Consider the following 22,759-nt stretch of genomic DNA (forward strand, 5'->3'; position numbering starts at 1 on the left):
CGAAGATTCACTCGCCAGTCCGCTGTCAGGGTTTAGAGGCGCGTTGCAACAACCCAGCTGTCTGAGGCACAGTCCTTTGAAATTGGTGAAAATGACACAAAATTTGAAAAGAGCAAGGAAAAAAGGAATTTAACCACCTTAGTCCAGAGCCCTGGGGAAGGTCAAATACTCAGCGAGCTCATCCTGTTAATTAGCCTGGGGGAAATCATGCAGGAAATTCATGCAGGTGTGTAAGATGATGAGAGGCATTGATCGTGTGAAAAGTCAGAGGATTTTTCCCCAGGGCCGAGATGGCGAACACGTGGGGGGGCATAGTTTAAGGTGCTTGGAAGTAGTTCAAGGGAGGTGTCAGAGATATATATTTTTATACAGATAGTGGTGGGTGTGTGGACTGCACTGCCAGCGACGGTGGTATAGACAGGTACAATAGAGTCTTTTAAGATAATCTCAGACAGGTACATGGAGCTTAGGAAAATAGAGGGTTCTGTGGTAGGGTAATTCTAGGCATTTTCTAGAGTAGGGTACACAGTCGGAACAACATTGTGGGCCGAAGGGCCTGTAATTTGCTGCAGATTTCTCTGATTCTAAGAAATCCAAGGGAAATCACTTCTCCCACAGAGTGGTGACACCTTGCAACAGCGAGAGTGAGAGGTAAATTTGAAAATACTGATATGGAACAGAAACCTAGGCAGGGACCAGATGGATCAAGTGGACGCTCTAGTGTAAATTGTGAGTTTGGCAGTGACATTAAGTACCTGCGACATGGGATTTGATACAGAATTGATTTATCTTTCACAGATCCACAATAGTTTAAGGCTAACATCAGCAGAACCGACTCCTCCAATGCTCAGTGACCAGGGTTCAGTCCTGGGTGCGATGAGCAGCCGCAAGAACTGCAGAATCTGACAGTAACAGTCCCTTATGAACCTGCAGCTGCCTTCAGTCGCCATGATGGTTAAACATTTAACACGGAGCTGATTTGAACTTCCTCCCTGATGTGAAGTTGCTGGTGTTGCAGCAGCTGGGATGATTGAATGAAACTCTTTGCTCACTCCGGACAGAAATGTGGCCTCTATTTATTGTGAACTCACCGGAGCATCACAAGGTGGGTTAACTGAATGAGTCTCTTCACACACATGGAGCAGGTGAACGGCCGCTTCCCAGAGCGAAGCTGTTGGTGTATCTGCGATGGCCGACTGAATCCCTTCCAAAATGAGAGCCAGTACTGCTATAACGTCAGGGCGATGTATCCAATCAGACACGGGCATGGACACATGTTCGGGCTCTCCTTGCAGCAAGAGGGAGCGCTGTCTTCTCCGCCATCTCCGCCTCCACATTCAAGGATCGGCGACATTCAAGCGCTGGTGAACTGACAGATACAGCGGAACTATCGTGCTGTTGTGTTTGTGATTCCCATACACAAATCCTTTGTCTTTTCTAAACTGTTAAAAGTTTACAAACCACGTCAGTGGGTGAAGGACAACATTTCCACTCAGATTATTTAGTTTCCATGGTGCCTTCAGAGAAAAACACTGTCACATCTCAAAACAATTTGGGGGGACAAGACTTCATCTTTTAACTGGCCACAGTTCCGGAATCAACCACAACATCAAACTCTCTGCTTCCCCCTCTGTATCAAAATGGATCCTTCCTCCCCTTCATCGGTCTGTGACGTGGCTCAGTTTGTCTGTCTCCTTCGCATTCTGAGCATGCGCCACACACCCACTGAGATCACATTTTATTTACACGGCTGTGACTAGAGACTTTCTGATTATTATGTCCCTCCCGGCATTTGACGGTGGTAAACTCAGAGTCAGCAATGGTATTGAACATCGGGAGTAGGTGATTAGGCTTTTTCGTTGGAGATCGATAAACTGCCGGTAGTGTGTGTCTGGATGAGTGGGACGTTTTCAGACTGGAAAGAGGTACCGTTTGGAGTTCCCCAGAGATCAGTCCCTGACCACAGTTGTTCACAGTTTAATGTCCTGGAGAGGCAACGAGATGTGAGATGTCCCAATCTGCTGGTGAGGCAGAAAGAGTGGAGTTGAGGGAGGGGAGGCTATTCACATGCAATTTCGTAGCTTTGCAATCAGCACATAGTGCACTGTGGGGCTGCAGTGGCGGGATCCAATCTGCTAATTAAATTTGCTGACGGCACTACATTGATCGACCGAATCCGAAATAATAACGAGGCAGCCTACAGAGAAGAAGTCATCACCCGGACACAGGGGTGTCAAGAAAACAACCTCTGCCTCGTTGTGACAAAAACAAAGGAGCTGGTTGTAGATTACAGGAGGAATGCAGACAGGGAGCACATTCAACATTTCCAAGTCTGTTATTGACACAAAATGCACATTTTAATAGTGATCATGACACAATGTATTTTATATATTGTTGATGACAGAAAACATATTTATAGATTGTTACTGACAGAGCATCGTATAACTTGTGTTCCGTGTGTTATCTGAATGTACTTGCCTGTGATGCTGCTACAAGTCAGCGTCTCTCTGTACCTGTACCTTCCCCTACTTGTGCACTTTGCAATAAATTCAACAGGACCTGAGAAATCTCAGTGAGATTTGATTAGTGATGATCATCTTGGCAGCTCGGTAGGTCGAATGTATGAGACAGTACCCTGTTAAATGCAAAACCCTGAACAGTGTTGATGATCAGGGGGACCTTAGACTCCAAGTTCATTGCTCCCTGAAAGAGACTGCACAGATTGATCGGGTGGTTAAGAAGGCAAATGGCATGGTTGTCTTTATTAGTTGAAGCACTGAGTTCAAAAGTCGGGAAGTTGTGTTGCGGCTGTTATGAGCCTGCGGTCGTACTGTGACTGTTTCTTTAAGAGCGCCGGCGTGAGGAGGCGGGACTATGACGTCAGTCACAGGCTGACAGCGCTGACTGAGGACTGAACCATGAGAGAGAGAGAGAGCGATCTGCAGACAGGCAGTCGGGGGGGGGGGGGGGAGAGAGAGAGAGAGAGAGGAAACGCTGATCGCTTCAGTTAGTCGCAGCTGAGGGTTGAAAGTCTCCTATGCCCACAAGAGTGGGTTGATCATCGCTACACGGAACCACAACGAATGTGTGTGGCTGTCACTTCCTATAATCCATAGGAGTGGGTTATGGAATATCTTGTGTTAACCCTTGCCTGGGTATGTTGTGTGGTAACCCCTGGAAGACGGTATTCCTGTGACAGGTCACTTTCGCTGATAACTCGTATGTGGACGGATTCAACGGATAAGAACATCGACGGCGGTTATTTTGAAGTAACGGCCGTTTCTCTACGTTTCACCCTGGATTACAAATATCTTTCTCCCATAACTTATTCCGTGTATTACTGAACTTTCCTACTTTACCATCTCAAGACTCTGAGCTTTGTTCCCTCAGGCTCGATAGTCTGGGAGTTATACTTGCACATATATACACATTACACTGTTAACTTTCCTTTATTTCGTTAAGTTACTATATTATCAGTCGATACTACTAAAGATAATGGTTTTAACATCAAAACCAGACTCCAGTGTGAACTCTATTGCTACTGGTTTGTTTCTAAAACGCTACAGTTTGTAACACAATTTTATAAAACTAGTTAGCCCACATCTGGAGTGTTTCATACAGTTCTGGTCGCCCCCATTCTCGGAAGGATGTTGGGGCTTTGGACAGGGCGGGGAAGAGGTTTACCAGGACCCTGCCTGGATTAGAGGGCATGAGCTATAACGAGAGGCTGGACAAACTTGTGTTGTTTTCTCCAGAGCGGCGCAGGCTGGGGTGAGACTGGATGGACGTTTATAAGATTACGAGAGGAATAGATCGAGTGGACAGACGATATATTTTTCCTGGGGGTTGAAATGTCTAATCCAGTTAAGGTGAGTGGAGATGTGAGCGGCGTTTGCGTCTTTCCACAGAGTAGTGGGTAAACGGACATCTGTCTGGGGGTGAGAGACCAAAGCGGCCATGTGATCCCGTTTCCTGTTCACGTTTCTCTGCAGATCTGCAGCATCTGCGGGTCACTGCTCTACCTATACGTGGAGCTTCATCTTTCCCCGTTCAGACAAGGCAGTGAGATCCGGATCTGTCACGTCCTCTCGTTGTGGTGGACAATATGGTTTTTTTTTCGGCAATATTTTCAGCATGTTTCATTCCACTGTTTTTACCTGCTGAAGTGCTGCCGATGTTTCTGGGTGTCTGACCCACTTATGTGAGAATTTAGCTTTTTATAATTATCTGAGCTTCTCATAAATGTGTGCAGTTCAGTTAAGCTTCACTCCACTACTTCCAAAGCAACAACCCAGTCAGTCAAATAGTTCCACACAATTAAAATAGTTTATTACATCTTTTTTTCATTTTGTACTATCTATATAATTTAACAATGTGATAGTTATATTCTTATATTAAATCACAATTGTTAAAATCTATGCTCAAAAATTAGGTTCTACTTCTGAACGAATTTCATGACATATGCCGGTGCTATTAAACTTGATTCTGATATTGATACGGGAGACCCACCACCGGTCACCTGATCCCAGTTACCGCAGATCGTAATGAGAGATTAAAGCCTTTTCTATTTATTTGCGTTCCTCAGAAAGACAACAGTTCAGTTTCCTTCTGTGGTTCCAGAGCAAAAGCTCAGTCTGTCTAATATTTGCACACACTTAAAATGGGGAATTTGTTTATTATCATCATGTACTGAACGACAGTGAAAATCTTCCCTGACTTACCATCCACACAGATCGATACATTACAACGGTACATCGAGCTGATATACGATAAAACAATAACTGTAACAAACATTATGGCTGCAGAGAAAGTGCAGTGCAGATAGACATATGGTGCAGGGTCACGTCGAGTTACATTGTGAGGTCGAGTCCATTTTATCATTCATTTGGCTTATAACTGCAGACAGGAAGCCGTCCTTGAGCCGGGTGGTTCGCTTTAAGGCTTCCTTGAGCCGGGTGGTTCGCGCTTTAAGGCTTTTGTATCTCTTCCCCGATGGGGGAGCGGGTTTGCAGGAAGAATGTCCAGGTTATGAGGTTCTTTGTGTACATGCCCTGCTTTCCTGAGGGAGAGGAAGTGTAGGAAGAGTCCAAGGAGTGGGGGCTTGTTTCTCTGATGTTCACTGCTCTCCAAAGTTCTCTGCAGTTCCTTGCAGTCATGGGCAGAGCAGTAGCCATACAAAGGCGTGAAGTATCGACAAGAAGCTCAGAGACCTCGGCCTTCACCCTGCCTTGTGTAGCTGGATCCTGGACTTCCTGTCAGATAGCCGGCAGATGGTAAGAGTGGGCTCCATCTCCTCTGTCTCTCTGACCCTCAGCACACATAACCCACAGGGTTGTCTCTTTGGCCCTCTCCTTTACTCTCTGTGCACCCATGACTTGTGTTGCCACCCACAGCTCCAACCTGCTAATGAAATTGGCTGACAGCACTACATTGATTGGCCTAACCTCAAATAATAACTTTCAATCGATCAAATGCCTCCCGACAAGGTTCGGTCCAAACATACTTTTCACGCTTCTTCAGGAGATTGGTCAGAGAAAGAGCGATAGCAGCAAAGTTCTTACGAAAATATCCATCCATTCCCAGAAACCTTCTAAGAGCCTTCTTATCAGTCAGAATAGGAACTTGAGAAATTGCCTGGACTTTTGCCCGAACAGGAGCCAACTTGCTTTGACCAACAACATAGCCAAGACAGGTCACAGTGGCATGGCCAAATTCACTCTTAGCTAACTGTAAGGTCGTCCTGAGAAAGCCTGTCAAACGGCTTCTCTACTGCAGAGATATGCTTTTCCCAAGTGTCACTCCCTGTGGCTAAGTCATCAATATAGGCATCTGTGTGTTCTAACCCTGGAATTACAGAATCAATCATTCTCTGGAATGATCCTGGACCATTTTTCCTTCCAAAAGAGAAAACATTGTGTTCATACAACCCAGAAGGTGTCACAAATGCAGAAATTTCTCTACCTCTGTCCGTCAATGGATCACACCAATACCCTTTCAACAGATCAATCTTTGTAAGAAATTTAGCTTTTCCAGACTTATTGATGCAATCATCCTCCCTAGGGATAGGAGAGGATTCTGTTTTTGTTACTGCATTTACCTTCCCATAATCAGTGCAAAATCTAACACCACCATCAGGTTAAGGCACAATAACGCAGGGTGAGCTCCAATCTGATGCCAAAGGACTAATAATACCATTTTCATCATATATTCAATTCCTTGCTCAGCCAATTTACACTTTTCGACGTTCATGCAATATGGGTGTTGTTTAATCGGTTTGGCTTGACCAATATCTACATCATGTACTGCGACTGTGGTTTGCTTGGGAACATCGTGAAATAAATCTTTAAACATCAGGATTACTTCCTTCAGCTGTTGTTGTTGCTTTGGCTGCAGATGAGCCAACTCGTTAGCAATGTTTTCTGGAACAACCGAGTTCATTAGCCTAACTGGGACCATGTTTGGCTTGTGAAAATTCTCAGACGAGTCGATTGTTTCATTCTCAATATGTTTTGACAACAACACTCACAGACGGTGCCTGCTTGTCAAAATATGGCTTTATTATATTTATGTGTACCACCTGTGTTAGTTTACGTTGGTCGGGTGTTTTAATAGCATTATTCAGATCATTAATTTAAGAGACTATTTCAAGCACCTTATCTCCCATCTGGTATTTTCTTTCTCAAGCCCACTTATCAAACCAACACTTCATTTTGTTTTGAGAGATCTTTAAGTTTTGTCTCACTAAACTACAGACTTGGTGTAATTTATTCTTGAACTTCTAAACAGAGTCTAACAAGTTAACATGTACATCCCCATCAATCCACTGTTCCTTTAACAAGGACAAAGTTCCCCTCACTATAAATTTTTAAAAGGGTTCACCGAATGCAGTTATAGGGCAGAGTGGGGCCACTGCGGTGACCTGATTCGGTTTACCCACAACTTGACAAGTGCGACAGCTTCTGCAAAAGGTCACAACATCTTTCCTCAAATTAGGCCAGTAGAATTATTACATAACTGTTTACAGTTTTATTCACTCCAAAATGTCGACCTAATGGCATACTGTGGGCCAAAGTTAAAATTTCAGCCATATAACTTTAGGAACTACAACTTGGTGAACAATTTCCCATTCCTCACTTGCTGGTATAGCAGGTGGCCTCCACTTCCTCATTGACACTTCATCATGAGATAATACCCTACTGGCACATTCTTAATCTCATCATCTGAGAGGGCTGTTTCTTTTAAAGCTTCAATCTCAGGGTCTCGGTTCTGTTCTGCTATAAACTCCTTCCCAGACAGGGATAAATCTTTCTCATCAGACTTACGACTGAATCCTGTTGAAACAATGAAGGCAGAAATTCCCTGACAAGTCATCATAACCTGAATCCCGATTTTGGCTATCATGGGTATCAGAATCATGCTGCACAGATTCGTCTGCGTCGGCATACTTTGAGTTCCTGCGCAGGAAGGATAAATGTTAAAATCCATCTGTGGGTCGTCAGCGGTTGTCTTAGTTGTCAACAGCGCTGCAGGAACAATTTTAGGTCATTCCCTAACAGCAAACTAACATCTTCCAATGGTAAAATGGAGTATAATCCAATTTTAACAGGTCCCAAAAGCAACCCTGACAGTAAATTTACCTTGTACAATGGCACAGAAACCATGCTACCCCCAAAGCCTTTAATAAGATTTACTTCATCAGTGTTCGTCTCATCACCAAACTTTAGAATGCTGTCTAATATAAGTGACTGAGAATCCCCAGTAACTCGAAGAATTTTTGGTAGTTGGGTTGACCCTTCCTTTACTAATACAAACCCATTTGACATAAAATGATCAAAAGCCTTCTTAATTCAGTCAGAGTTCTCAGTCCATAACTGAGCCTCAACAGAATGTTCAGAACCCTGTGGGTTTATAGGTGCGTCAACAAACTGAACACCGGCATTTGGGACTGGCTTCTTTTCATTTTTCTTATTCAGGATAGAATAATTAGCCATCACATGACCAGCTTTCTTACAATAGTAACAAGCAAGACCAGAATATTTCTCTTTCAACTGCTTCCCTTCATCCTTACTCTTGTCACTCGTCCCAGCTGTAATTTCTGGTTTACCCTGGTGATCTCTGGCACTCTTTTGGAAGCTCTTATTTGGGATAATCTTAACCTTATGAGTAAAAGCAAACTCATCTGCTATTCTATCAGACTCCTGCAAAGTGGCAGTATCCTTTTCATCTAAATATGTCTTTATGTCGTCAGGAGCACACCTTTTGAATTCTTCAATTAAAACTAACTCTTTCAAGCTATTAAAATCATCATATACTTATCATCATCATCATATATGTGCACCAGCGATCAAAACACACAGACTTCTCATAAGCAAATTACATATGTCCGGTTCACAGATTTCCACAAATTTCAAAACTTTTGCCTGTATGATTCTGGGACCAACTCGTAAGCTTTGAGCACAGCCTGTTTCACTATGTTACAATCAGCTGCTTCATCAACTGTCAAAGCAGAATAGGCTTGCTAAGCCTCCCCCTTTGTAAGAGAACCAACCCTCTTTTGGCCACTTTAAATTCTAAGCAACCTTCTCAAAATGCTGGAAGTATTTATCAACCTCTTTCTGATCAAATGGAGGTACCAATTTAATTTCCTGACTAGCCTCAAACTTATCACCAGAGTCTAACGCTAGACCCCTTTGCTGAAACCACTGTATCTTTTCCAGCTCGAATAGCCTCTGTCTTTCTGCTTCCTCCTTCTGTTTTTCTGCCTCCTCTCTGATTTTCTGCCTCTCTAGCCTCAAATTGCCTCTGCCTTTCCGGAGCCTCCATCTTTAATTTTTCTAACTTGTCCTGGAGCTCAAGCTCACTAGGTTTACTTCCAGGAAACACGTCCAACTCCTCCACTTTAAACACACCCTCAAATACATAATGTTCAGCTATTACCCTCTGCATCTGTTCCCTCCTCATTGTCAATTTCAACATAGCAAGTTTTAACCTTCTAGCAAGACTCAACAACTCAATCCGTCTGCCATCCTCTAATGCCTCAGAGGTTCCCGCTTCCAAACAATAATCAGCATCCGCTGCTGATTTTCTACACACAAATATATCAAAAGGGACTTCCCCAATGAAATCGATAATTAATGACTACGCCCCCATAGCTGTTCATATCCCAGATGCAGGCCCCAATTTTGTTATGAATCGTAAAGCTTTAGAAACGAATCAGCACCAATAGACTACACCTGGAACAACACACACAAAATACTGGTGGAACACAGCAGGCCAGGCAGCATCTATAAGGAGAAGCATAGTCGACGTTTCAGGCCGAGACCCTTCATCAGGACTGCCTGAGACTGCCTGACAAAGGGTCTCGGCCTGAAACGTTGACAGTGCTTCTCCTTATAGATGCTCCCTGGCCTGCTGTGCTCCACCAGCATTTTGTGTGTGTTTGACTTCCAAGCATCTGCAGATTTCCTCGTGGAGACTACACCAGGAGTCTGTTTTTGATCTTAAAACTATCTTTATTAGAATCGACTTATAATATAGTAACTTAAGCAAGATAAACAAAAGTTAACAGTGTTCTGTGTATATATGTGTGTAAATATAAATCCAAAACTATTGAGCTTGGGGGGAACAAGGCTTGGAGTCTTGAGATGGTAAAGTATGAAAGTTCAGTTCAACCACAGAATAGGTGATGAGAGAGATATATGTAATCCAGGGTAAATGTCGAGAGAAGGCAATTATGTCGAATTCCACAGGTTCCATGGTGGTAAAACAAGAGAACAGTCATCCTTCCAAATCCACATAATAATTATCACCCAAAGTGACTTGTCACAAGGCGTATCGTCTTCAAGTGAATTACCACACCACACCCAGGCAAGGGTTAACACATCGGTGGTCTTCACATGATACCCCAAATCAGATCCACTCCTATGGATCAAACGAGGTGACAACCACACAGACGATGTATGATGAATCGATAATTAACCCATACTTGCGGGCATAGGAAAATTCCAAACAGTGACCCTTGGCACCTATTTCCCTTGTATCGATCTTTCCATTTTTCCTCCTTCATCTCCGTCTGACTCTGAGTGTCTGTGTCCTCAGTTAAAACTAAACAAGCTGTGAGTGATGTAAACAAGCTGCAAGTCAGACTGATTAAACTTCCTAATCTCTCTCTCTTAAAATGACAGTCCACAGCAAACAAAACCTAGGGATTCATAACAACTGACTGGTGTGCCAGTAGTTGGAATGACTGAGTGAATCCTATCCCACATTCTCAGCAGGTAAATGGCTCCTCTCCAGTGTGAACTCGCTGATGTCTCTGTAGTGTGGAAGAGTGAGTGAATCTCTTCCCACATTCTGAGCAGGTGAATGGCCTCTCTCCAGTGTGAACTCGCTGATGTTCCAGCAATCTGGATGAGTTATTGAATCTCTTCCCACAGACTAAGCAGATGAACGGCTTCTCCCCAGTGTGAACTCGCTGATGTACCAGTAATCTGGATGACTCAGTGAATCTCTTCCCACAGACTAAGCAGATGAACGGCTTCTCCCCAGTGTGAACTGACTGGTGTCTCTGCAGGGAGCGTGAGTGACTGAACCTCTTCCCACATTCTGAGCAGGGGAATGGCTTCTCTCCAGTGTGAACTGGCAGATGACTCTGCAGGTGGGATGACTGAGTGAATCTCTTCCCGCATTCTGAACAGGTGAACGGTTTCTGCCCAGTGTGAACTCGCTGATGTCTCAGTTGGCTGGATAAAGCACTGAATCCTTTCCCACATTCTGAGCAGGTGAATGGCTTCTCCCCAGTGTGAACTCGCTGATGTACCAGTAGGTTGGATAACTCACTGAATCCTTTACCACATTCTGAGCAGGTGAATGGCTTCTCCCCAGTGTGAACTCGCTGATGATTCTGTAGTTGGGATGACCGAGTGAATCCCTTCGCACAGACTGAGCAGGTGAATGGCTTCTCCCCAGAGTGAACTCGCTGATGTACCAGTAGGTTGGATAACTCACTGAATCCTTTCCCACATTCTGAGCAGGTGAATGGCTTCTCCCCAGTGTGAACTCGCTGATGTACCAGTAGGTTGGATGACCGAGTGAATCTCTTCCCACAGACTGAACAGGTGAACGGCCTCTCCCCAGTGTGAACTCGCTGATGTCTCCGTAGGTTGGATGCCTGAGTGAATCTCTTCCCACAGACTGAGTAGGTGAAGCGCCTCTCTCCAGTGTGAACTCGCTGGGGACTCCGTAGGTTGGATGACTGAGTGAATCTCTTCTCACATTCTGAACAGGTGAACGGCCTCTCCCCAGTGTGAACTCGCTGGGGACTCCGTAGGTTGGATGACTGAGTGAATCCCTTTCCACAGACTGAACAGGTGAATGGCTTCTCCCCAGTGTGAACTCGCTGGTGAGCCATAAGGTCAAATGACTGAGTGAATCTTTTCCCAGAAATTCAGCAGATCACCAGCCTCTACCAGGTGTGGTGTGAACTGACTGGTGTGTCCTCAGGTCCAACTGAATCCTTTCTCACACACAGAACAGATGAATGGCCTTGCCCAGTGTGAACTTGCTGATGTACCTTCAATTGTGATAATTGAGTGAATCTATTCCCACTGTCTGAGAAGGTGAACAGCCTTTCTCCTGTGTAAGATGACTGGCTTGCTATTTGGTCAAATGATCAATTGAATCCCTCTCCACAGTCTGAGCAGGAAGGATAGTCGATTGAATCCCTCGCTCCACTTCTTAAATATCCAGACAGAGACAGCAAAACTGGCGTTTTCTGTTTGAGATCCCCGGCGACAAATTCCTTCTCGTTTTTAACCTGTGAAAAGATTTACAAAATCCTTCAATGGGTTTAGGACAACATTTCCGATGAGATTACTTGAGTTGCCAAGGTTTGATCTGGTATCACACTGTTACAGTGAGGTTCTACCCAAGTTGGAGAGAGAAATCACCTCCTGACTGGGCAGAGTGCTGGTATCTGGAAGACCATCAAACTCTCCGATGCTCTTCCTGTCTCTATAAGAATGGGGCATTTCTGCCATCTCCAATCTGTGACCTGGCTCAGTTTGACTCTCTCCATTGGTATTATTCCCTGTTCCTGCTGAGCTGTATGGGTGCCTGGCCCCACAGTAACTGAAACAGTCTCACGCAAATTGTCTTTGTGGATGTGCATCTGGGAATTCTTTTATGTATTATTAACTTAAAGTGCTACAGCTTTAACACCATATAAAAAAATTCCTGCTGAGATGACTGGTTGGTCCGCACAGCTGGTAAAAGGGGTTAGAGTGAATTTTTGTAATATTTCAAGTTCTTGTAGAAAAGTACAACACAGAAACAGGTCCTTTGGGCCATCTGGTCTTGTGCTGACCTATTTAAATTGCCCCTCCCACACTCCTACAATCCAGGTACCTACACAAACTTCCTAAATGTTGAAATCGAGCTCGCGTGCACCACTTGTGCTGGCTGCTCATTCCAAACCTAGATGACCATCTGTGTGCAGAAGTTTCCCCTCATGTTCCCCTTAACATTTCACCTTTCACCCTTAACCCCTGACCACTGGTTGAAGTCCTACCCAATCTCAGTGGAGAAAGCCAGCTTGCATTTACACTATCTATGCCCCTCTACCACAATCAAATCTCACCTCAATCTTCTACATTCCAAAGAATAAAGTCCTGACCTGTTCAATCTTTCCTTATAACCCAAGTCCTCCAAACTTGACAACAGCCTTGTGAATTTTCTCTGAAATCTTTGAATCTCTTTTAAATCTTTCCTGTCAGTAGGTGACCAAAACATCACACAATACTCCAAATTAGGCCTCTTTTACAAGTCAACATAATATCCATCTATTGTCAGGATTTGGTTCACGAAAGCCAATGGGCTAAAATCTTTCTTTCCGTCACTATCTAACTGTGATACCACTTTCAGTGAATTAAGGACTTGTATTCCCAGGTCCCTTTCTTCTACAACACTCCTCCGTGCCCGACCAGTCACTGTGAAAGACCTCCCTTGGTAGGTCAAACCAAAGTGCAACAGCTCACACTGGTCTGAATTAAATTCCATTTTCCATTTCTCAAACCATTTTCCCAGGGGGTCCAGATTGCACTGCAAGCCATGATAGTCTTCCTCGCTGTCCACTACACCACCAGTCTTGGTGGTCATAAATCTGCTAATCCAGTTAACCACACTATCATCCAGATTACTGATATAGATGACAAACCACAACAGATCTAGCACTGATCCCTGTGGCAACCACTAGTCACAGGCCTCCAGTCAGAGAGGCAACCATCTGCTACCACTCTCTGGCTTCTCCCAAAGACAGTGTCTCATCCAATTTACTATCTCATCTAGAATGCTGAGTGACTGAACCTTCTTGACCAACCTCCCATATGAGACTGTGTCAAGTGCCTTGCTAACGTCCATGTAGACAACATCCACTGCCTTGTCTTCAACCACTTTCCTGATAACTTCCTCAAGAGACTCTGTAAGACTGGTTAGACATGACCTACCATGCACAAAGCCATGCTGTCTATCCTTAATCAGTCCACATCTATCCAAATACTTATATTTCCGGTTCTTGCACATACGTTCCAGTAACTTTCCCACTATTCACTACTAGTCACCACTCCGTGGGTTTGGAGATTTCCCTTGAATTTCATAGAATCATAGAAATCTATAGCACATTACAGACCCTTTGGCCCACAGTGCTGTGCCGACTATGTAACTTACTCTAGAAACTGACTGGGGTTTCCCTAGCACATAGTACTCTATTTTTCTGAGCTCCATGTAACTATCTGAGAGAGTGTTAAAAGTCCCTGTTGTATCCGCCTCGACAACCGCTGCTGGCAGTGCATTTGACACATCCAACACTCTCTGTGTAAAAAACCTACCCCTGACATCCCCTCCGCATATATTTCCAAGCACCTTAAAACTATGCCCCATCCTGTTAGCCATCTTAACGCTGGGAAAAAATCCTCTGGCTATCCACACACTCACTGCCCCTCATCATCTTATACACCTAAAAAAGGCTCTGAACATTAGCAAGGAAATTATACATTGCTCTGAGGATTTGTTAGAAGTAAACAAAATTATGAGGGTATAGATAGGGTAAATGCAAGCAGCTTTTTCCACTGAGGTTGGGTGGGACGACAACCAGAGGTCATGGGTAAGTGGGGAAGGTGAAAATTTAACGGGAACATTTGGAAAAGTTCTTTGCTGAAATGGTCGTGAGAGTGCAGAATGAGATGTCAGCACTAGTGGAGAATATGAGCTCGATTTCACCATTAAGAGAAGTTTGACAGGTACCTGGATGGTAGGGGTACGGAGGGTGATGATCCCGGTGCAGGTAGTTGCATTAGAGAGATTAAATGTTTTTGGCATTGACTAGATGGGCCAAATAGCCTGTTTCTGTACTGAACTTCTCCATGTTTCTGTGACAGAGAAGCTGGCCAAACTTGTTTGGAAGGGAAAAGGTAGGAGTGACAATGGAGCAGCAATGGCTGGAGTTTCTGGGAGCAATTCGAGAGCTGAGTGATCGATACATCCCAAAGACGTGGAAGCATTTGAATGGCAGCAGGGCACAACGTGGGTTAAATGAGAAACCAAAACCAACATAAAATCAGAGGAGAGGGCAAACAAAAGAGCAAAAGACCATTAGGAAGCTTTTAGAATCCAAAAGAAGACAACTAAAGGAAAGTCAGATGAGTTCAGGAGTGGAATTATGAAATGGTTGTCATTAATGAGTTTTGGTTGCACCCAACAGTCCGTGGCATTTAGAGGAACGAGATATCCAGGGCCTCAATATCTCTTGAAAACCAAGATTCCCTGCACTAGTTACCATTCAACTTTTATTTTGTCAGACACATACAAACTCTACACCCTTAAAATTTCACTTCTGAAGAACTCGCACTTACCAAGTACTGCTTTGCTAAAAAACATCCTGTCCCAATCCACACTTGTCAAATCCTTGCAAATATCATAAAAATTGGCCTTTCAATTTAGAATCTCAAGAGAGGTCCAGGCCTCTGCTTTTCTGTATTTACTTGGAATCTCATGATCAGTAGATACAAAGTGTTCCCATACACTAATTTCTGTCACTAGCCCTAGATCACTTCCCAATAGCTTATTGCACACTTCTACATCGGGAATTTTATATACTGATTAAGGTAGATTTGATAAGCTCTACCCCATCTAGTCCTTTTACAGCCTAGGATTCCAGTCAATAAACGGAAAGTTAAATTCACTCACTTTATCAACCTTTGTTTCTTGGCATAGTCCGCAATCTCTCTACAGATTTGTTCCTTGAAATCCCTCAGACTGTTGGGCGCAAGCAAGTCCAAGTAATGGCTACAATATCATAATTTCATGTCCTGAGGTCTGAATGACATCTGTTTGCTGTCAAAAAAACAACCTGGCCCTCAATGTCACTGAAACAAAGGAGCTGGCTGCAGACTACAGGAGAAATGGAGACAGGCTGACCCAGGATCTGGGGTTGAGAGGGTGAACAGCTTTAAGTTCCCTGGCGCACACAACACCGAGGATCTCACCTGGTCTGTACATACTGGCTGTGTGGTGAAAAAGGCACAACAGCACCACTTTCACCGCAGGCGGTTCAGGAAGTGTGGGGCGGGGCCCCAAATACGAACAACTTTCCACAGGGGCACAATTGAGAGCATCCTGATGGGCTGCATCACTGCCTGGTATGGGTGCTGTACTTCACTCAGTTGCAGGACTCTGCAGAGAGTGGTGCGGACAGCCCAGCGCATATGTAGATGTGAACTTCTCACTATTCAGGACATTGACAAAAACAGGTGTGTAAAAAGGGCCACACTGTAAAAAGGATCATTGGGGACCAGAGTCACCCCAACCACAAACTGTTCCAGCTGCTACCATCTGGGAAACGGTACCACAGCCTGAAAGCCCGGATCAACAGGCCCAGGGACAGCTTCTTCCACCAGGCCCTCTGATTGATTAATTCATGCTGATACAATTGTACATTTATTTATCCTGACTGTCCTGTTGTACATACTATTTATTATAAACTATTATAAATTTCACATTGCACATTTAGACAGAGACGTAACATAAAGATTTCTACAACTCATGTATGAAGAATGTAAGTAATAAAGTCAATTCGATTCAATTCAACCTCTCCACTATCTGTTCTGTCATTCTGGCTCCAATCCTCCCTGCAACTTTAGTTTAACCACCCACCCCACAGGGGAGCAGCAGCAAGCCTTGCCACTAGGATACTCATCCCTTTCTAGTTCTGTTCCACTAACTAACAAATTCCCTATCACCCCTTTGACTTTCCTCTGCCAGGTAATTCCCCCCAACAGTTTCTAAAGTGTCCACCTGTTGTTGTGTGGGATAGCAACAAGAGTACTCGGCGATGGCTATTTAACCTCATTCCCCTTCCTGACTCTCACCCAGTTTCCTGTGTCCTGCACCTTGGGTGCAACTCACCTCTCTGCACATCATACCTATCACACCCTCTGACGCTTGGATGATGCGGAATTCATCCAGTTCCAGCTCTAACTCCTTAAAGTGCAGCTGGATATACACCTTCTACGTGAGGGCGTCAGGGACACTGGAGGTCTCCCCGCCTTCCCACCAATATCCCCTCTAATTTGTAATGACCAGTGTGTGCAAAAACCTTGTACTGTACAATTTTTACCCAGTGACAACAACATGTGCAAACTGAATTTTATATAGAGAGGTATTCATTTCAACAGCGAGCAAGTCACTGTCAGTAAGAACTTTAATCTCCTCTGGTTGAGTCTTGATTGAGTTCATCTGCACTCTCACACAACCTATGTAACAGGTTAATGAAGGATTTACTCGCCACAGCTTTTGCAAACCACCTATTTGTGATTTTCTTGCTAAATGATGCTTTCAATTTCAGATTTCCAAATATCACTCCACTTCTTCCCACTTGAAAATTCTCCAGCAACTCTTGCATCACCACAATACACAAAGTATTGTACATAAGTATTTCCCCTGAAGTCTCACCCAGGTGACTGAAAGTGGTGAACTCAGTGATGGTAAGGCCAAGGAATACTGCCTTTAAGGGTGGTAGTCTGTCTCCCTGGAGTCTGGCACATTTGTGATGTGAAAGCTACTTGTTGGCCAGGGCAAAGGTGTTTGATATCATTATGTAGCCAGACAGAATTGGTGGAAGCATGTTCTCACTGGTAGAAAAATGCAGACCGAGAGGAGGTAGAACAAGCAACACACACAAAATGCTGGAGGAACTCAGCAGGCCAGGCAGTATCTATGGAAAAGAGTACTAATGCTGAATTCCTCCAGCAATTTGTGTGTGTAGCTCGGATTTCCAGCACCTGCAGATTTTCTCTTTGTGATTGGAGGTAGAACACAGATGATTTTCTCATCTGGTGATGTAAAAGATGTTAGAGCCATAGAATAGAACACTACAGCACAGTACAGGCCCTTCAGCCCTCTATGTTGTGCCAACCCATATAAACCTTAAAAAAAAGAACTAAACCCACACTACCCCGTAACCCTCCATTTTTCTTTCATCCATGTGCCTGTTCAAGAGGATGTTAAATACCCCTAATGTTTTAGCCTCCACCACCATCCCTGGCAAGTCATTCCAGTCACTCACAACCCTCTATGAAAAAAAACTTACCCCTGATGTCTCCCCTAAACTTCCCTCCCTTAATTTTATACATATGCCCTCTGGTGTTTGCTGTCGGTGCCCTGGGAAACGGGTACTGACTATCCACCCTGTCTATGCCTCTCATAATCTTTTAGCCCTCTATCAAGTTCTAGACCAGGCATGGGCAAACTATGGCCCGCGGGCCATATGCGGCCCGTTAAGCTTTTTAATCCGGCCCGCAGAACTTGATGAAATTATATTACTAAACCTTGTTAACGTCTTTTCCCCGCAATTCTGGCGTTTTCCCAATAGATGACGCACTCTACATACATTGACCTTTGTTGAGGTGCAGCGTATTACTCCACATTTGCGCTTTACTCTTTGTTCGGCTCGACCTATTTGTGTGAACAGGCGTTCAGCGTCATGAACATCAACAAAGCCAGCCACAGATCCAAGTTAACTGACCAACCCCTCAGATCCATCCTGAGAATCGCCACAACAAAACTAAATCCAGACTTTGATGCGCTAACTAAAAAGGGAGACCAACAACACTGTTCCCACTGAAATTAAAAATAAGTTTCTTCGTTGTGTTATGTAAAAAATGCATTTGAAAATATTTGTTTCAATAAGCCTTACATGTTACATGTCATTTCTGTTAAGTGATGGACACGAGTAGTACGCAGGTGCACGTACGTTCTCAAAATAAAAAATGCGCTCCAGATCAAATAACGCGCTCCGCATACTGGTGCGCTGTCATTGTTCTGTCTTTGTGCTGGTCGTTGTTGAGTTTTGGCACAGTGGACAATTGAATAAGAAGGAGCAGGACAAGTAGACCTGCATCTCCTACCGGTTTTGAAATAAAGACAGTCAGGAGGAGAGTGATGATGATAATACCTTGAAGGATAACAGAATTTTCAGTGCTTTAAAATAATAACTGTTACTATTAAAAAAAGCTGTATTTTATTCATTTAATTTTCAGTGTTTTAAAAGTCATTTCAATAAATAGCTAAATACCATGGGACTTCAAAGACAGATATTTTGTTGTAATGCATTTGTTCATTTTCAATTGAAATTAAAGCACATGTTTTCTACATATCCCATGATATTTTATTTTCTCTTATGAGGTGTATTACCAAAACACTCCGTCCATCTGCTCCTGGTCTGGCCCCCCTGTCAAATTTTAGAACCCTTTGTGGCCCACAAGTCAAAAAGTTTGCCCACCCTTGTTCTAGACCTTTCATATTATTTCACATTTCATAAAGATTGAAACAGAATAGGCTGAAACACACTGTTCAAAAGTGCTGGTGTTCAATCCACTTGGTGCATTGACTCATTACATTTTTTGGGTTTATGTTTGTCAGAAACACATCCAACAGATTTCCCATCAGAAGTGCAGGAAAATTCTGGACCTGATTTCAAATGAGCCACTGAGCACTCTGAAAAAAAGGTGCGGCAGAGGCCGATTTCTCCCTTGTGCTTTTATTTTCAGTGTGAACTATGTAACATTGATGGTGATTAATGATCATTACTTTCAGGCGACAGCCCTCCAAACATGTGACGAACCACAGTAAAACTTAGTGAACCTGCCATGGTTGGGTCTTGGGTGTCGGACTAGCAGATTTTCTGTATTATTTGATGTTCTCTTATTAATACATCATACCTCACTTCCAAATCACTGTTTTTAGACATTACATTATAGAATGATATGTTCCACATAACCTGCAAGTTTAAAAGAAGCTCAGAAAATAAGGTCAAAGTAAGTTTCAAAGGCATCTGGGAAACAGAAACATGCAAGTTTAAAGGGAGCAGAGATACCTGACTGACCTGCATGAGGTGTTGAGCTACCTAAAATGCATTCTTGAACGTATAATGTAGATTTAAAGCAATTATTGGATTTAAATTATTTTATTAAATTAACATTATCTTGGATCTCTTAATCGTAATTCATAAGTTTAATGTAGGATCAACCTTTCTGCATTTGGATAACTACAATTTTTGTTCTTTTCTTTCGAAAAATGCAGTCACATGATAACACTATTCAAACTTCAGACCAAAAGTCTTTTTTTTCCCCACTTCTATTTTTTCCCAGGAAAAAAATACTATAAACTTTTTGCTATTTAAAATTGGTAACATTTGTCAATTCATGCTGTTGTTTAAAATTAAATTGCTTAACTCCCTGAAGCAAACTTGTAAATTCACTAGCTAATAAAGAATTGAACAAAGAGGATTGTATATTTTACGCACAAAGCAGCATAATGTCAATGCTCCTACATCATAAATTGGGAGACGAATGTACACATCCCAACCTTATTAGGTATTTGTACTCAATTTTTCCCACAGATGGTGAACTGCTAAACTTGGCTGGTTCATCAGGCACAGCATGGAGTAGATCTGAAGGGAGCTGGAGTGGTTTGTGTATTTGCGGCAGTGCTGGGAGGAAAAATCAGCATGAATGATGAATGTCTTTAATGTCCCTTCCTATAAAATGCTCGACAGATGGTTCACACTTATTTGACCTTGAGCTTTTTTTTAAAACCATATTACACTTTAGTCAGGATTACTTAGAATTTCAACATCTCTCTTCCAGTGAAAATAATAAGTGGGAAGGGGTATAATTTAAAGATCCTATATATTGTTTAATCCACCCCGTTCTAATGAAATGTTTATTCAGTTATTTATGCTATTGACAAGGCTCTGAATAAAGCAAATGAGGACCAATAGGTGTGATCCATTCTTACAACCAGTTCGATGGCATAATTTTAAACTCACTTCCCCAAGTTTTCACATTTAGGAGCAGAATCACAAGAAGAGCTGGCAAATGACCAGGGAAAGCTTCACACAGAATCACAGAATAATTATTATAAAATATTGTTGGCATGAAAGGAGATCATCAACCAGAACTATCCTTTCAACTCCAATCCTTTTCTCTTGCCCTGCATCACTGCAAAAATTCACTCTCATTTCCTTTCCAATTCTATTTGAAAGTACTGTCTTAGTCTTCGACAGTACTGTCCTGTGGATATCCAGTAACTGTGCTCTGGAAGTCCAATCCAAAGTAGAATCTTTGCTAATCTACAATACTAGCACTGTACCTCACCATACTTTATCCCTATTTTCTAATCACAGGAAAGACTAAGTACTAATTTAAAACAAAGGCTAAGATTTAAACTTTCATCTTATGGTGATGATCATCTAATGTTATACTGCTATATATAAATAAAAGGGGTGATAGATAAGTTTGTGGCCGAAGGTAGAAGTAGACAACTTTAGAAAATCCAGCACATCTATTTTTCAACATAGTCCACTCCTACATTTACACACTTAGTCCAGCGGTCGTGTAACATACGAATCTTGGACCTCCAGAGAGTGTCCACAGACGGGTTTTGTTCCCTTTCTCCGAGTTCCTAATCCTTGCATTTAGATAGCTGGAGCTCAGCTCTGTCTGAGAGATCCATCGGTTCCCATTCCCTCATCAGCCGGGAGCTCCCCGGGGCCCGTGTACGGATCGTGGGGCTGAGAGAGAGGGAAGAGGGCAGGACTGTCCCGGGATTGCTGCCCACGGTGTCCGAAATTCAGAGGAATTATCCCGAAGTCGGTGTTTAAGATAAAAACACGGAGAATCGCTCTTACCTGCAACCGACATTTTCAAGGCCTCGTGTGCTGCGCGCATGCGTGATACTCGGGGACGTCATCAGCCTGACGCTTGCGCAGTTCATCAGTGCTTCAGCGCCTGATAAGATTTATTCGCGCAGGGCCTTTTGGGTAATACCGGTGCCATTAAACAGTTCTTGAAGTACCGGTTCAATGTCCATATCTCATTTTTTTTCCGGGATATAGAAAAAGTCTGCAGCTTTTTTAACGCAGGAAGCGGCTCACATGAACAATATACTCAATATCAACGTGTATTTAATGCCAAAGTAAAATGTGGATATAAAACACAAGAGATTCTGCAGTGGCTGGACACACACGCGCACACACACAAAATGCTGGAGGAGCTCTGCAGTTCAGGTAGCAACTAAGCAGCGGAGTCCACAGTCTAGGCATGCTGAAGAGGCTCGGTCTAAAAGTTGTTTATTTATTCCTTTCCACAATTGCTGCCTGATCTTTTGATTCCCACTAGTATTTTGCAGAAACTAACCATCTTTTTTTTCGGTCAACCAGTTTCCAAATTTTTCTGATCTTCCCTTTGTAGCCATATCCTGCTGGTCTGATTCCTCCTCCTCCTCGTAAACTCCAGACCCCATCTCTGTCTGGAGCCCCAAAGCCTGACTCAGGCTGGCAACTCTTTGGTTTCTGACTCTGCTCCATCGAAGATTCACTCGCTAGTCTGCTGTCAGACTTTAGAGGTGCATTGTGTTACGAGACCGCAGATTCGTTTACTGTGAGTGTCGCTTTAAGTGCCTGAGTGAGGCGGGTCTGTGACGTCACACAGGCGCTGCAGCAGAGACAGAGAGACAGAGGGGGGAGGAGAGGGAGGGGAGAGAGAGAGATAGAGGGAGAGGAAGAGTGAGAGAGACTTCAGCTTGTCACTGCTATGCCCAAAAGATTGGGTTGATCATCGGCACGCAGTGCACAACGGATGTGTGACTGTCACTTCGTATCATCCATATGTGTGGATTTCCCTTACCCGGAATCGGGGTGTTTTGTGGTAACCACCCGAAGACGATATTCTTGTGACTGTCACCTGGTGATATTTCTAAGTGGATTTCGGAACTAATCGACGGATAAGATCTTCGGCGACTGTTATTCGTTCACCCAGCGTGGAATGTGTGTGGAATTCTTCGTAGTTGCCTTCTCTCTACATCTTCGTGTGGATTTACAAATCTCTCCTCTCACTCACTTGTTCCGTAGATTACTGAACTTTCCCACTTTACCATCTTAAGACTTTAAGCATTGTTTCCCAAGTTTGATAGTTTGGAATACGTACAACACCGTTAATTGCTGTTTATTTCGTTCAATCTTTTAGATTTGGAGTAGATACTAATGAAGAGAGTGGTTTTAACATCAAAACCTGACTCCGTTAGTGATCTATTGCTGCTGGTACGTAAAAATTGCAACAACCCAGCTGTCTGAGGCACAGTCCTTTAAAATAGGTGAAAATGACACAAAACATTGAAAAGAGCGGAGAAGGAGTTTAACCAACTTCGT

At 43.4% G+C, this 22,759-nt stretch overlaps 2 protein-coding genes across 5 annotated transcripts in view; one reads left to right on the top strand and one right to left on the bottom strand.

Annotated features, from left to right (window-relative positions):
* Window positions 1-22,759, top strand: part of LOC132388098 (NACHT, LRR and PYD domains-containing protein 3-like) — a 218,859-nt gene that overhangs the window by 62,940 nt on the left and 133,160 nt on the right. The window lies entirely within an intron of this gene.
* Window positions 9,412-21,293, bottom strand: LOC132388094 (zinc finger protein 135-like). Its single transcript, XM_059960447.1, has 2 exons — window positions 21,242-21,293; window positions 9,412-11,815 (listed from the first exon to the last, which is right to left on the bottom strand). The coding sequence occupies exon 2, from the start codon at window positions 11,408-11,410 to the stop codon at window positions 10,271-10,273; it is 1,140 nt and encodes a 379-aa protein (XP_059816430.1). The 5' UTR covers window positions 11,411-11,815; window positions 21,242-21,293; the 3' UTR covers window positions 9,412-10,270.

This window comes from Hypanus sabinus, unplaced genomic scaffold (genome assembly GCF_030144855.1).
Source record: "Hypanus sabinus isolate sHypSab1 unplaced genomic scaffold, sHypSab1.hap1 scaffold_264, whole genome shotgun sequence".
Classification (NCBI taxonomy): Eukaryota; Metazoa; Chordata; class Chondrichthyes; order Myliobatiformes; family Dasyatidae; genus Hypanus; species Hypanus sabinus.

Excerpts from the sequence above, each read along its gene's own strand:
- LOC132388094 (XM_059960447.1), bottom strand. The coding sequence starts at position 11,410 with ATGGCTCACCAGCGAGTTCACACTGGGGAGAAGCCATTCACCTGTTCA.